General features: G+C 40.9%; 1 protein-coding gene across 4 annotated transcripts in view; it reads left to right on the forward strand.

Moving 5' to 3' along the window:
• enox2 (ecto-NOX disulfide-thiol exchanger 2) overlaps positions 1-16,262 on the forward strand; it is a 180,933-nt gene that overhangs the window by 146,863 nt on the left and 17,808 nt on the right. For 3 of the 4 annotated variants that reach the window (XM_035952292.2, XM_035952290.2, XM_035952291.2), the window contains 5 exons: positions 1,486-1,704; positions 4,798-5,031; positions 6,432-6,644; positions 10,234-10,340; positions 15,597-15,711. In XM_035952292.2, the coding sequence (XP_035808185.2) occupies positions 1,486-1,704; positions 4,798-5,031; positions 6,432-6,644; positions 10,234-10,340; positions 15,597-15,711 (888 nt within the window). The remainder of the gene's footprint in view (positions 1-1,485; positions 1,705-4,797; positions 5,032-6,431; positions 6,645-10,233; positions 10,341-15,596; positions 15,712-16,262) is intronic. The other variant, XM_023279067.3, reaches the window with a different exon arrangement.

Raw genomic sequence — 16,262 nt, forward strand, 5'->3', positions numbered from 1 at the left:
AAGGTCTGCCCTCAATGCACCTAACCAGTTTTAAAATCATTTTAATCACACTTTATTAAAACCCCAAGACATCTACATTACTCCACTTAATGCTGATCAACCCAACCCCTCATGGTGCATCTCGGGTATCTTCCCATGTTCAACCCCCAGTTCTTTCCAGAGTATCAATATCTACAGGAATAGACATCAGTAGCTATGATTCTAGGAGTACAGCATCCTCAGCGTTCTACTGATTAGCTGGTTCACTCCTCATAGACCCCACTAATCACATTCATCATGGATGAGAAGCCTGATCTATTGGAGATTACATCAGTCAACACTCATCTGTGTTGAATAAGTGATTTCTGCAGTGCAGGGGACCTTCCACATGAGAGGATTTGCAATCACTTTGTGGCCAAAAGGATTTCATTTTCATGCATGGAATGGTGTGATATTAACATTTATCTAACATAAAAACGATCTGAACATATTGCTCCAAGATATCATTATTCATGCATAAAGCCTTATCGTTTTTTAGGTCATAAGCACTAAGTTTTCAATATGACTTAATTGAATTTTGCAGCATCAACCTCCAAAATTTAGTCCATTTTTCAAAGTCTTTGATTGTGTTATATGCAGATTTCTTCTTCTTTTTTAAATGTTGTTGTGACCCAGACCTTATTATTCTCAGCCTAAATGTGGAGACTGACCTCAGGGTCTTTAAGGGGTTTGTCATTTCTGCCTTGTGGTTATTATGAATTTGGCTTTGTCTTTGTTAGTCACTGTTTGTGGATGGGATGCTTCATCATGGAAGTCTCATTTTTGCAATTGCTGTAGTGCCACTCATCCTTCTTAGGAGCTTCCCCACCGTTTTTATTGCACATACTAAATCAGTATTTTCAGTTCCATTATATTTTCATCTATATTTTTTACTGTTATGCATGTTTAATGTACAGATGCACCTCATAGGCAGAATAGAGAGTATTAACACCTTTTCAAGTAAAACAGAAATGCACTTTTTGCATTGGAGCTACAGATATACAGTTGTTTCTTTTCCTTCTCTGTTCCGACAGAGTAACATTGTCCCTGCCTGGATTTTCTTGGATTGACGCTACATATAAATGTAAAACCCATGTGTAATATTGTGTTGGTCACTCTTGTGCTGTCAAAACAGCTCTGACCCATCAGGGCCCCCACTTGGGGTGTCCTGTGTAGTCTGGCTTTCACTGGGATTTTATGTTTCTTCTTGCGTAAAACAAGTCAAGAAATCAGACCCAGTTCTCTTTTTTGCCAAAATGTGTAAAATGCAAATCGTTTTTACTACTGGACACATTGTTTTCTCAAAGAGCGTAATTCATGCAGAAAGTTAATTTTGTTTTTCTCAGACAGCATTAAAATGTCTCGAGTTGTGTGTATTTAATTTTATTGTTTCCTGCTTTGCCTTTATATTTCAACTTGCTCATTGTTCCCATGTAATTTAACGTATATATTCTCTTTTGTTCAACGATCTCTGCACAGACCTTCCCCCTCCAGCCACGAGAGAGCGCCCTCCAGGGTGTAAGACGGTGTTTGTCGGTGGTTTGCCAGAGAACGCCACTGAGCAGCTCATCATGGAGGTGTTTGGACAGTGTGGCGATATCACCGCCATACGCAAAAGCAAGAAAAACTTCTGCCACATCAGATTTGCTGAGGAGTTCACTGTGGACAAGGCTCTCTTCTTGTCAGGTAATAACTCTGAACCCTTAATCTCATTCATTAAGTTTTTATGAATATAATATTTCACTGTATTTCTGTCAGTTTAAGTACCACTCAGATAACTGCAAAGGGAGCACCTGGAAATAAATATTATTTTCCATAGACTCTATTATACGACTTGCATTTCCAGCCTTACAGTTAACAAAAGACCAACTGTCTCAGAGCATATGTATTCCTTTGATAAAGCTTTCCTTGAAGATGCAGATCTGGGCACTTAAGAAATTATCAGTCTCAAAACTAGAGTTGTGTGTGCAGTCACCTCTCAGTAAAAGGTAAAGATGTGGTGCTGTTAAGAAAAATTAGTCTACAAACATAATCTAAAATGTGGATGCTAGAGCTCTGACTTGTGTTTTTTTCTGGTATCATTATAATCATTATTGAATTATGATGTTTCCATGTAAATAAAATCATTAAAAACATTTAGAAATTGGAATTGTGATTGGGGAAAATGCATAAAGAACCAGTCTTTTCTTACTTTTCTCAACTCCTCTGTTTTAACTCTTAGTAATTCAGGACTACAGCCTTCTAAAGGCTCCAATAGCAAAAGAAATAAATGACCATCAAGCCAGAAAAAGTGCCTCTACTACTAACCATGTGGCTTTTGGTTTCTTGTCTGACCATACATTCCTGGTTTGAGAAAAAACTAATCACTTGACCCTGCAGCCAGTTCAGAAGTATACCCAGGAGTGATATGCGGTCATGAATGTGCAAATGTGTGTGTTTGTTTGTGTGAGAATAAGTTTGAATGAGAGGTCCCTTGATTTCGTCTGCCTCTATTCTCACAGTGAGATGTGGGAGCAGAGGGTCGTATATTAGAGTGATGACAGAGTTGTGTAGTTTCCCCATAAATAATACCCCACACAGACACACACACACACACACACACACACACACACACACACACACACACACACACACACACACACACACACACACGCACACACACGCACACTGTGCAAACAACAGTACTCTGCAGTGACACACACTCCAGCAGCCCCAGCACATCAAGATCCCCTTATATGAAATATTGAAGTTGTGGTAGATTGGGAGCCTGCAGCACAGAGAGCCGGCTGGAGTAGAAAGCACTGAACTTACACTCATTTCTTTTCCTGTTTGCGCTGCCATCCACCACTGCCCCCCTTCTGCTTTGATGAGAGCATGTTGGGCTTCTCAGTGAATCACGCTGCGCATCATTACTGTGTCCAGTTAGAGCACACACTCTCACACACGTTTCCAAACATCCACACTGGACACATTCTCTGATCATTTCAACCAATTAAATCGCTAAATGGGCATGATTTCACTTCAGTCCGCAACCAGTCATTAGTGAAAATTGAGTAAAGAGCAGGGAGTGGGGATAAGAGGGAAGTAGTGGGATGAAGAGGGGGTAATGAGAGTTATTGTGGTCTTTCAGCGACACTCGAGAAGTAATTGGCCTCTCCCAAGTCTTGTGTATTGCCAGCAGATTGCAAGCCATCCATCCTCCACAAAACCCTGTATCTGCTCAAACGCAGGCATCCAATAAGAAAAATGGATAATGACAAGGCAGAGAGAGAGGTGGATAGACAGGTAGATCCCCACCAAAAAACTGTGCATTTACTCTGTTTTTTTGTGAAAATACAAATTGTGGACCATTGGTGACGGAAAGAGGCTGGCGCAGAACGAAGCCCCATGATATAAACAGACTGCAGCTCATTTGTGTACCTTTTTTTGCCTCATGCTCCTTTTTCTATCTTGCTATTCAGTTCAGTCAAATTCATGCTCCGAGGCATGTTTTTCATCTACATTTTAACAATGTATTGTGCTCCTAATTCATTTATTCTATTCTATTCTCTTTCTTTTTTTCTTTTTGTAAGCGGCCTTGAAGATGTGAGCCTCACCAAATCATTGATAATGAGCATAGTTTAATAAGCAACTGATGTGAATTGGAAGTCGGAAGTTGACAGCTGTCCAAAATTAGAAGCATTCATGCGTTGCATTGCTGCAGTATTGTGAGGTGGAAACCACATAAGTGTGACCTCCTTGGTCAGAATTTGATGAGGGATTTTTGTCACATGTCACCCTCTTCTCTCTCTGTATTTGTTTTCTTGCTGCTCTCACCTGTCAAGCATCTAATGACAAAACTAAAAGGCTACAGCTTCACTAGAAGGTTTGTGAGACCGTTTAACGTCATGCAGATAGGACAGTCACACCTAAACGAAGAATACTTTTCTCCCAAGTTGGAACCTCCGGCTTGATTGCCCCTTTAAATTTGAGGAGATCTGAGAGTTCAGTTGTTTGGATGTGTGTCCAGAGTGTCATTACTAGTCAGTTGGAAGTAATGGTGTGTATGGGTGCTTATCTGGCATCTTATGGACATGTCCCACAGAGGGTCAAACCATCTTCTACGACCTTCCACAGTCTCGCTGGGTTGAACTCGCCTTCATTGCATTTTTGCTGAATCTAAGCTGAATCTTCCCTAAAGTTTTAAGCTCCATACAACAAAAAAGCAGCTGGAGTTTCAGCTGCCTGTAACTGGACATACACTGTCCCTCACCCTCGCAGCTGAAGTACTAATTAGAGAGCAGCTTATTTCACTGTGTGGAAATAATCAAAACTATAACACTGTTATGTGGCGTTTTTACCAAGAATTGTTCAGTTAGTTCCTAACACAATGATAGAACGCTTTCAGGAGGAGGTTGCAAGTTGGAGCTGATATGACCACAGCTTCAACTATACCGATTGACACAGTGAATAGCGCTCCCATCAGGAAACAACACACAACTGCACTTCTAAATGAGATACGAGGATTTACTAACCCTGTGTTTCATATGGGTTACAGCTAAAGCTAAATCCTAAAATCAGAAGGCTGACATGCACACCGTGACTGCTGTTGTGGTATTGCTAAACAGGCATTTATACACCTACAAATTGCACAGCACATTATAAAGAGGACACCAGACTGTCTGTGCACACAGATAACCTCACTTTAATCAATAGGTTCTCCACAGTTCAATCTGCTTCTCCCCGGCATTTTTGCTTACTCCCTCTCCCGCTCTCTCCTTTTTGTTGGTTTCTCTCAAGGTTATCGTATTCGTTTGGGCTCCAGCACAGACAAAAAAGACACTGGCCGGCTCCACGTTGACTTCGCCCAGGCCAGAGATGACCTCTATGAGTGGGAGTGTCGCCAGCGCATGTTGGCCAGAGAGGAGCGTCACAGGCGCAAGATGGAGGAGGATCGCCTCCGGCCGCCGTCCCCTCCTCCCATTGTCCACTACTCTGAGCATGAGTGCAGCCAGCTGGGAGATAAGATCAAAGGTAGACATGGATGCTGGCAACCTGTGAAGCATATTTAATGTGATGTATGCAGTATATGATAATACAAGCATGAGAAACAGAGCTTGATTAGATAGAAAAAACCTTTGACACATGGAACAACAAGGTTTTCTTTCGTCTTATTGTTACTGAGAAAATACTAGTAAAGATGTATCTTATGGCACCATCTTTATCCATGCAAACCAAAAACTGATAAGGTGGGGAATAAGGGAGCAGAGTCACTGAATAGATGTGTGCTTGCAGGTGGGACCCAGTGCTGGCCAGGATATTACAGGACCAGCCCTAAACTGCTTCCGCTAAATCTGACAAACTAATTTTGATGTTCCAACAAACTCAGGGAATGTGTTTACAAAAGACGCCATCCAAAGGCTGTTGAACACATTATATCGGTTTGCTCTCTCCTCAACACATGCCGCTCTCTTATCTTGTCCATTCTCCTCTTCTCACCTCTCTGCACTCTCTGCCCATCCTCTCAGTTTTCTCTCCTCAGCTCCCCTTTCTCCCTCTTCTCAGCTTTCTGTCGAGTTTCTGGCTGAATAAACTTGTTTCACTAATGAGCAATGACACTTCCAGGTCTCAGTCACAGTTGCCTGATAACAAAATGGCTGTGACTTTCTGCCTCTGTGCCATCTGTGTGTGTCTTTTGCAGCTCTGTTTTTGCTGGCCTTGGTGAAAAGAACCCCAACGTTGCACCGTTTTAGCCAAGGATTTGTTTCTGATCACTTTGGGCTGCTGTTGTGAAAACACACATCCCAGCTATTTGCTGCAGATTTAGGTTTACTCTGTCCTGAATCTTTACCCAGAGGGGGAAATGGATTCAGCTGTTTCCACTTCCAGTTATATTCCTGTACTCCAAGCCCAATTCCTCTTTTTGATGACAAGAAGCTTACAGAGAAACATTTTCCCAAAACCACCTATAAATTGGTTTCATCCCTTCCTTTTATGTCTTTCCCCATGTCCCTCAGCTGTCATTGAGGTCCATAATGCTGTTTTGTTACCAAATATTTTACATTTTGTCATATTTACAGTCTTTTTCTTTTTAATTTGTCCTTGTTTCATTTTTCATCTTTTAGTGTCACCTCACTTATATCAGTGATTTTATTTACTGTCAATGCAATGAGAGATGAATGTTTTAACACTATATGACCTATATATTATATGAAATACTTGTTACCTACCAGGAAGAAGGGTGTCATGTACAGCTTTGTGGATTATAACCAAAAACTCTTTCTTTGCAGTGTTTTGTAATCTTTCTGTTTTGCAATCGCCCTTGTTGCTTTCACCAACTTAGCTGTTGTGGGTCTGTACAGGAACACGTACTTTTGCTTTCTTTTGTAGCTACAGCGTGATCCTTTCTCTTTGTGTACCCACCTCTTGGTCAGATGACGGCAAGTTTGCTGAAGCGGTGCGTGTGCTCTTGACCTGGTTGGAACGAGGTGAAGTCAACCGCAGAAACGCCAACAACTTCTACTCCATGATCCAATCGTCTAATAGCCACATCCGCCGGTTGATGAGTGAGAAGAGTCAGCATGAGAAAGAGATGGAAGAGGCCAAAGAAAAGTTCAAGACCGCTCTGGCTGGCATACTGGCTCAATGTGAGTCTTAACAATCACACACACAACAGACTTGGAAATATAATGCAATATGTATATATTATGCAGATAATCTTTTGTTTCGACCAAAGCAACAACAACAGCACTTCTTGATGTGCAGGAGGAGGATAAGATGAGCCAAATCTTTTCTTGGCTAAGTTTTGGTTCAGAATAAGTTTAATTTTTGGGGGGGTTTAATACACAGCACATTGACTATACATAGTTTACAGCAAGGCAAAGCCAAAATCGAAATCAAGACTGTGCCTGGAGTACTGAAACCTACTACAAAGTAAGTATAATGTCGTTCACAGCCTGTTACATGATGCACATGAGTGTGTGTGCACACTGTTGAATACTAACCCGACACACAGTGCATATAAAGGTTACTGAGCTTAGTAGTGTCCTAGAAGCCATCTTGTGCTAATTTGTTGATGGGAGGATGGCTTAAAGGTAAGTTTCATTTCTTTCCTAACAGCGAGGATGTCCCTCTCGACCATCAGGGGTCTCCTGCTCCTGTTTCACTGCTTTTAAGATACAACATATCTTAAAAATCAAGGTCCAAAAAATGCTGATATTGTTGTTGGCATTCAAGAAGAGCAGACTGGAGGGGAATATTATTAAGGCAGCCTTCAAATGAAAGTAGTAAGTAGCAAGAAACTGCTGCAAGAATAGAGTGGAGGCTAAACATTTACAGTAAATGCATACTTAACTCTGTTATGCTGATTCAGAGCCAAAGGCAAAGTACCGTGCTCCTACAGCAGCCAGCTTTGACAGCTTTGGCTCTGCAGCTGCCGGTTTACACCACAGCCTGCAGCACTTTGTCTGGACATGCATTGTAAATACAACGCAAACATCCTTAAAGACCGTCTTTAGTTTGCAGGTGTTTTTTTCCAGATTGTTTACTGGGTAAATAATTCTCACGGAGGACATAGAGGGTGTGTGTGTGTGTGTTTGTATAAGCCTTCGAGAGATAGGCAGACCTGCTGACCTTGTATTAGCCATCCTCATTTATTTCCTGCTCATACAAACACATCCCTATTCATGACTTCCCGTTGATGCATGGCTGATCGTATTCATGACAACTCAGAGACTGGCCTCCTGTGGGGAGGTTTTACAGCTTTTCTCACCTGGGAACAACTCTCTGTCAAAACAAATACAGCGTGTGGACTTTCTTACCTGGTGTCCACACAGGTCTGTCTCTGATGGAATATGCCACTTTAAAGGGTGAGTTTGCTCCAGTCACAAAAAAACAATTTTAGTGATGCCTCGCCATGCATATAGTTTCTATTTTTATGTGTCCAGGTTTTGAGATACAGTGGAAGTGCAGAGAATTTCATTTGTGGTGCTCAAAGCATTCAAAAACTACTTTTCGAAGACTCAAAAGCATCTTGCCTTTCCAGAAACAATGTCCTGTCTTTTAAGATAATTTGCAGACTTCACTGTGAAGAGCCCCTATTTGAAGTACTTTCAAATAGGGGCACAAGTAGAATACAAAAATGCTTTCTCACATATATACTTGCATGTAAGCCGACCGACCTGAAAGTCTATCTGTACCCATGCATCTCTCCTTTGCCTTCCTCATCGATCTATTCCATCAAATTACAGGGTGCTTGGAAGATGCTATTGATCCCTGAACTGTTCTGTCTCTCACCAGTCTGCAAACACATACACACACATACACACTTTACTGGTGGACTTATTGACTACTCTGTGTGTTCATTAGGACCTCTGCGATACTCAGACCACCCATAGAGTTCTCCATGACCACCCACATGACAACAGCTAGGTAGCTAATAGGGCCATGACTCCGCTGATACGCTGCAGCTAAGATATTGATTGACACAAAATATATAGACACAAAGCAGCTGTCATCATACACATCCCATGTAGGATCAGCGGAGATTGCAGGGTTATAGGTTTTGACTTGTTGCTGGTCCTTTTAATGCACTTTGACCCAAAGAAGCTCACTCCGTTCAGTCCAGGATTAAGTTTCTACACTGTAACTGACATTGTTGCGACAGCTGTGCTGAAGGTTTAAATAGTAAAGCTTGAAGCACACTGCTGCTCCTTTTTAAAAGAAAAGCGGCATCTGCACAGGGAAAATAAATCAGCAAAATTCTATTGCCTCAACAAGGTGGTGTCCTTGGGCAAGGTTCTTAAGAGCCTACTTCTGTCGTGGAGCTGCACAGTGGTCAACAGTGGTCGACTCAGAGTAGGTTATTTTTGGCAGCTGGCAGTTGCTGAGCAAAAACTGCCTCGTTAAGTAATAAGTCTGCAGCCACACTAGCAAGCTCTGAGCCTGTACTATGTTTGCATCGTTTCAGAGTAATTTCCCCTTTTAAATAGCATTTTATTCAGCATCCAAGTTGTAATTCCAGGTTGTTATTGAAAATGAGAATCAGTTCTCAGCTAACTTGCCTGGTTAAATAAAGGTTAAATAAAATAAAAGTAATTATGATTGGGAATGTCAAATTTTACAAAAACTCTGATCCATCTGATTTGCTGTAAAAGCAATGAACAGCTGTCAAAAAACAACTAAATACGGATGCCTCACAAAAGCCAGCATCTGTTATAGACAATATCCTAAAATGTAATAGACATAATAGTATGTTTAATATGTTTTTTTTAACCTCAACTCTAAAGTCACACAATCATCATTTAGTATTATAACATTTTGTTTAAATGTGTAGAAGCCATTAATAGTTTAAGTTAACACTTTGCTTGGTCACGATAATGAAGAAAGGTAGCTACTGATTTTATCTTACCTTTTGTTGTTATAGTTTATTTGTTGAGGCAGCTTGAATCTCCAGTAATGTGCAAGAAACTGCAGCATAAAAACAAACAGCTAGCATCTTCAGTTGTCAGATTATGTGAACACTTCCCCTCAAACATGATGCAAACAAGGCGTCACATGCAAGCGATCTTTGTCAACATGGTGCTGTTTAGCAGATGTAAATGTTTATCATGCAGATATTTAGTGATACATGAGCATAATTTCACCATGATTACCCATTTCAGACTAGTAGCTGTCTAAACATTTTACTAAAATCCAAAATGCCATCTTCAGTTATGGCATTGCTGCAGCATTGGACAGAGGATCATCACAAAGATTCATCCTTTGGGCACCATGAATGAGTTTGCCAAATTTCATGAGCTCATAGTTTTTATATTTCAGTGTGAACCAACCCACATTGCATTTTGTTTTTGCTACCCAGCTAAGCTGCTAGTGTGGCTAATAAAAGTCAGTATTAGTAGATGTACAATTTTAAAGGGCACTTTCTGCATAAATCAGTAGATCATATATAATTGAAGTGTGCTGGATGAGTGTATGGTTTATTGAGGTTTTGCATGCGGGAGCTGTCTGATCAGCCATCCATAAGATGATGCACTAGCATCAGCTGGTAAGTAGAACGCACACATGTACATACATATAAACACACATGCACACACAGTTCTTTACACCCCTAGCTGACTCCACTTTCTCACTCCTCTGCTCCTTCCCAACTGCCCTCTGTCTTTCTCTCTCTCTCTCTCTCTCTCTCTCTCTCTCTCTCTGGATGGTCTCTGGTCCTTCCCTGCATCCCCGCCACAGTTGAACAGATTGTGTCTGTATTCCAAGCTGCTTCCAAACAAAAGGCATGGGACCATTTCTCCAAAGCTCAACGCAAGAACCTGGACATGTGGCGCAAACAAGCAGAGGTTGGTACACTTTGATTTCACTCTGTTGTTCACATAATTTATGGAAAATTAGACTTTATCCCATTTTGTTCTACACTTGTGTCATTGTAAGCCTTTTTTTATTGATAGCTATAATGCTTTCATTAGGGCTGCATAATCATACTCAGAGGGAAACAAGAGGTGGTAGTAATAAAGAAAGAGTGGGAAAATGCAGAGTCTTTGTTATAGTAAGTACTTTGAATGAAGCAAGGCTACAGAACAGCTGCCTGCTCACTCCAGCCAGTGTGAGATCCAGATACAGACTGAGGTCCAAACCTCTGCCCCGTCCTCCTCCTTCCCCTCCCTCCCACCCCTGTCCTCCCTCATGAAGGGATGCAAGCTGCTGGGTGAGTTTGTTTCCATCTCTAAGGGTGTCCAGAACACAGGTAAATCTACAAGCTTTCTCCCCACTGTACCAATGAATGTAAAGACATGTTGCGTAAACAGTTAAGGAGGAACATCTTGAAACCTAAAAGCATATTCATTTTTAACAGCTTTTTGTCATCTACTGTCCAATCACCATTTTCTCTCCCTGCCAAATGGAACATTAGTTGGCATGATGATGGGTTGTATGTTATGGAGGGTCTGAAGTGTGTGGCAGCCCTGGGTCTAATGGACTGTATTTGAGCATATTGGTAAGTTTCTTTGAACACAAGTATGAAAAAAAATAATGATTTAAGGTGTAATTTAGAGTCTATTAAAGGCACACGTACGCAGTAATAGCAGAATCTCACGGCAGAGGCAGCAATCAACTTGTACAAAAACTTCTCTTTAAAGGTAGGTGTTGCAAAACAAAATTGTTGCTCTAATGCTTGGATTTCCCGCGAGATTATGAAAGTAGTCAAATGAATAGACTAAAATTTTTCCATTCCATAACGGTAGTTGTTAGAACTTATGCTAATAATGGCTTGTGTGAAAGTCCCTTAATGCACATTTGATGAGTGAGTAGGAAGCTGGATGATGCATGTTTATATGCAAATGCTTGAGTACATGCCTGTTTGTGTGACACCAGAAAAGATCCCTTTTGTGTAATTATCTTTCCTCAATCAGACCTTGAGGGTCTCTCAGAGATACGCTCACTGGAGAATCACTCTGTTGTATGTGCGTGTGTGTGTGTGGGTGTATCATACACACTGTCGGCTTGTTTTAAAATCTATTACGTGGATGAAAGACTGTTTACATCAGGCCTTGGGGATTTGTCCACTCTTTCTCTGGCTTCCTTTATAGAGTTGCTGTATACACATTGCATACACCAGGGAGTACAACATGACCATAAATGCAAGTGAAAGAGGCTACTGTAGGTGGACACTACAAAGCAGGTCCTGATTCACAGGAAAAAAAACATCATTGTAACGTAGTTCAGATATTCTTTGGAGCTGTTTTTTTGTTTGTTTTTTTGTCTTTTAGCTATTTCACACTTAATAATAGATGCGGAAACAAACGTATTCATTCACTGTGACACCACATAATGTTGTGTCTAAGAATGGGAGGCAAGTCGACATATTAAGTTATTTTGACTCAAGCTGCTGAGTTAACATTAACCTGAGTTGAAAGTTTATACTCTAGTTTTACACTAGAGAACTGACCCAGAATCAGACGACTAAGAAGTGAGAGGACACATTCTGCTGATAAACACAATATATGAAGAAGCTAAGTTAACCTAAAAACTAAATCAAATGATCACATGTAAGTCAAATGGAGCATTTGTACCATTGAACCCACAGGTAATTGCTCTGCTGTTCTTCCAAACATTGGAGAATTTTCACATCATTCTCTGCATAGTGACAATTTCATTGTGACAACTGAACCGCATTGTGGTTCAATTTCACCATTTAGTGTCATTTCAGCTGCAGCAGGCAACTGTTTTGAGCAAATGAAGAGACTGCATGCTAAATATCTAGCACCAACCAGCTGGCAAAGTTACCAGCTAGCTGGTGTGATGGCAGTCTCTGTTAAATAAATACATTTAGCAGAGCATTTAGCACTAATGGGCTGCTTTCAGTAGCTGATGGAGACCAAACCAGAGTAAAATTAACTGGAAATATGTGACTTTTATGTATCAACGTGGCTCAAAATGCATTCTACTGCTGTTCTTTGTCAACACACCCCTCCAAATGACCAAAAGACATTCCAGGCTTGAAACTGTATTTAAAAAGACTCTGGGAGGCAGAAGATTTATTCAGAAACACAATCCTTCTACTCCCAGGTCTTATCAAGTTGCCAGCTTACACATACAACATGAACTTTACTTGTATAAAAGCGCTGATTTGGTTTGCAACATCTTGCGAGATACACATAGCTTGATAGATGCTCAGATGTCCTCAACAGCGACTTCCCTTCAGCTCTCTGTCTTTTACTGCCGGCTGGATGCTGGTCAGAGCTGGAAGCTGCTGCCTTTGGTTATATATGAGCGGCTAGAAGAGCTGTGAGAGGCCACCAAACATTCTGTGGGAAAGTTAGAGAACCAAAATAATTGGCTTACGTGTCAGAAAAATGAACGGTGCTGCAGAGGCAGGTGCTAAGTCCTTAACTGATAACTCCTTTGATTCATTGTCAAAAATATGGTGGAATGCAGCTTTATTTTCAGACTGATTGTATAGACCTTCCTTAGAGGCTGCAGAACTGGCAGCCACTGGCCAGTGTAAAGAGCATAGGTAAGTAAATGCAGTTGTTTGGGGCTAGTTTATCATAAAATAGGCAGGTAGTTTCACTCTGTCATATTGTATATTCAGTATAATTCTTTGGCCTGGAGGTGAACTATGGAGGAACAAGCAGAGCTGCTGAGTAGTTTCTGCTCCCAGGCAGAATCAAATGTCTGCCTCCTTCTATCAGTATTTTTATGTGGTGTGTGTGTGTGTGCCCTGTGTATATGAACTGGATGTGTGTGTGCACTGTGTGCCCCACACACACCAGGTGGTTGTGTGTGTGTGTGCGTTGGCTTGTGTGCCTAGGGTACCTGTTTGACCTTCGCCATGAGTTCTGGTTGATATCATCAGCTGACAGATGGTTGTAAGCTTATTCTCTCATGGGCAGCTTTCGCTCTGTTCAGTTTTTAGATGTAGCTTTCAGCCTGTTGTTTTGAGTTTTTTATTGATAGAGCATTCATCATGTCTCTATCCACTGGTGGTGTTTGTACATGTATGTCTGTATATATTTGCTTTTGAATTAATAATGTATTTTCATGTCTATATCACTATGTTCCATAAATACATCAAGAGGAGCAGTTAGCTTTAGCACTGTTTTATAGTACTGTGCTCAAACTATCTTCTGTTTTGTCATTAAATAAATGAATGAATATCATTGCATGAACTTCCTTAAACACTACACAGTGTCACTGAGTCAAGTTGCACATGAGAAATGTATCTTGGTAAGATGGTATTGATCAATTCTGTGCCTGTAGCAAATAATTTCTGATTTGTCTGGAGTCAACGGGGTCTCACAGTACAGCCTGTTAAGCTGTGATAAAGGCTCAGCTCTTCACATTACTGTCTGAACAGTGCATAAGATGTCCCTATATTAAAGGTTAGCTATTTCCTGACCTCCTCATATCAGATGGCATGTATTGTATACTTCACCTATACGTCACCTTTTCAGTCAGGAGCTGCAGTGATTCAGTATTATTGCTTCTAATCCGACGGATATTGTTTCTAAATGACACAAAATAAACTAGAAAAGCAATCAGAACGCAGTACTCTGCCAAGGCCATTCTTTCTCCCATATGGCAGCAGAAATGCAGCATGTTTTTTTTTTTTTTTTTTTAGAAATGCAGCATTTGTTTATTAGAAATTGATATTCAGAAATCACGACAACATAGAATGTGGCAATTTAATATAGATGTACCCATAAACAAAATGACCTTTTGCTAAGCTCAGGTGTGTGATGTGCATGTGTACGTTATGTACGGATACCAAATCATGTGACCTAAATATGTAGCAAGTGTTGGGAATTGATGGGACTCAGAAACAGCCCCACAATTTAATCAGGTGTTCCTTGTATCATTTCCAACAGATAAGTCCCGATAAGTCCATAGCAGTCAATTTGTAGTAGGATCGCAATCATGTGATCGTCATGAACAGCCATCATGTGTTGTCGTAGATACAGTGACGGCATGCCGTTATCTCTCAATCATACAGAAATCTTTAACAGATCTGTGGACACCAGACTATAAACCACATTGCTGCCAAAATCTAATCAGTTGGCCCTTGTGTCATTTTTGACCTTCTCTGAAAATTTCATCCAAATCCATTTGTCCGTTTTTTAAATATGTTGCGAACAGACAGACAAACAGACAGACAATCCAACACTGATCATCACATAACTCCCCCGCATTCCTTGGCGGAGTAAATATTAGGCATCAGTCAGTCGGAGCATTAATGCCTGTCTCAGCTGGTTGTGCATTAGGCTTCTCAGTGTTGGCATGTATTGTCACACCAGGGAGCTGAAGCAGAATGACATTTTGAAACCTGTGAAAGCGCACATTATCTCTCAGTATCACTAATGTTTAGTCCAGGTATTGACTGTCTGATGTGTCAAATTTATCACGATGACTCTTTCTCTAATCTTTCTCCTGAAAGACCTCTGGAAGGTTTGGTGTCATTGACAGCTAATCCAGTTCACTGGGTCAACCTTACTCTTTAAACCGTTTTGAAAGCTGCTTCTGGTCTCCAGATGGATGTGGTCATTGGTGCTGTCTGGGAGGGTGAAATAAAACGAAGAAGATTTGTATTTTACTGCTACTGTTGGTGCTTCCAAATGTACGCTCAATTAGAATAAAAAACTCCAGCAGACAAAACATTCACTGTAACTAATCTTGATTTTTTTTTTTTTTTTTTTTTTTGTTATGCAGCGGTATCTTGTAAAGTTACCAAACTTTGACCTTGCTGACAGAAGCTATGGTTGTTAGTATCATAAACTTATGTGTTGCTTCTTTCATATGCTGTTTTTATCACATAAAAGTGAAGTACAAAACAGTAGGGTCCCATTATATTTGTGCTACCATATGCCCTGTCGCTGTGCAAGAGGAGGAACTGAGCCCTCGCTCTGAGACCAGTCCTTTTCATCTTTGCTCATCTACACTCCTTTGTTCTGTACTGATGTGTTAAAAGTATTCCTTGCAGCTCATGCTTAACATTAACTATGAAAGAGGTTACTTTAGTGATGGTCGTACTGCTACTTGATGTGCATCACCCATGAGTCTTTGCAGTTTTGACACGCCCATCTTTCTATTATGTGTTGCAGGAGATCAGAAACATGCACAACGAGCAGCTTATGGGCATCAGACGAGAGGAGGAGATGGAGATGTCCGATGATGATATGGAGGATGCCCCTGACAGCAAGGACTCCGAGGACTCAGGTATGCATATGCATAAATGCATCCCCAGTTCAACACTTGTGTCATCTTGACAGGACATACACTGATCAACATCTCCAGAGGATGAACTCAGAGATTGTTAAATAACTGAGGGAGACAGCTGTGTTTGACTGAAATGACAGTGATCATCCCCCAAGCATCTGACAACTCTGCATGAATAAGAAAACACATTCAGTGTACATCAAGATGCTGACAACATGCAGGCTTTACTGAGTTAATGTTGAACATAACAACAGAATGACATTCACCTCAGTCCACCCCAGTGAATTATACGCAGAGGAGTATGTATGGATGTGAATCTGTCCACAGCTGCCAGCTGCCTCCTAATTTCACATTGGGGCACCACTGAAGTGTCATAATCTTGTTTTTGCCTCAAAGGAGTATCTTTGTGTTTGCTGAAGCAACAAAAACTAATGGCGCTGCTAATCTCTCAACCCCCATAACAATAACCGATAAGTCTAGGGTAGTCACCAGGGCAACATGTGGAAACCACTGTAAGGTCGTCTCTCATCCTGAGTTCTGTTCCTCTCTTA

Source organism: Amphiprion ocellaris, chromosome 13, assembly GCF_022539595.1.
Source record: "Amphiprion ocellaris isolate individual 3 ecotype Okinawa chromosome 13, ASM2253959v1, whole genome shotgun sequence".
Taxonomy (NCBI): domain Eukaryota; kingdom Metazoa; phylum Chordata; class Actinopteri; family Pomacentridae; genus Amphiprion; species Amphiprion ocellaris.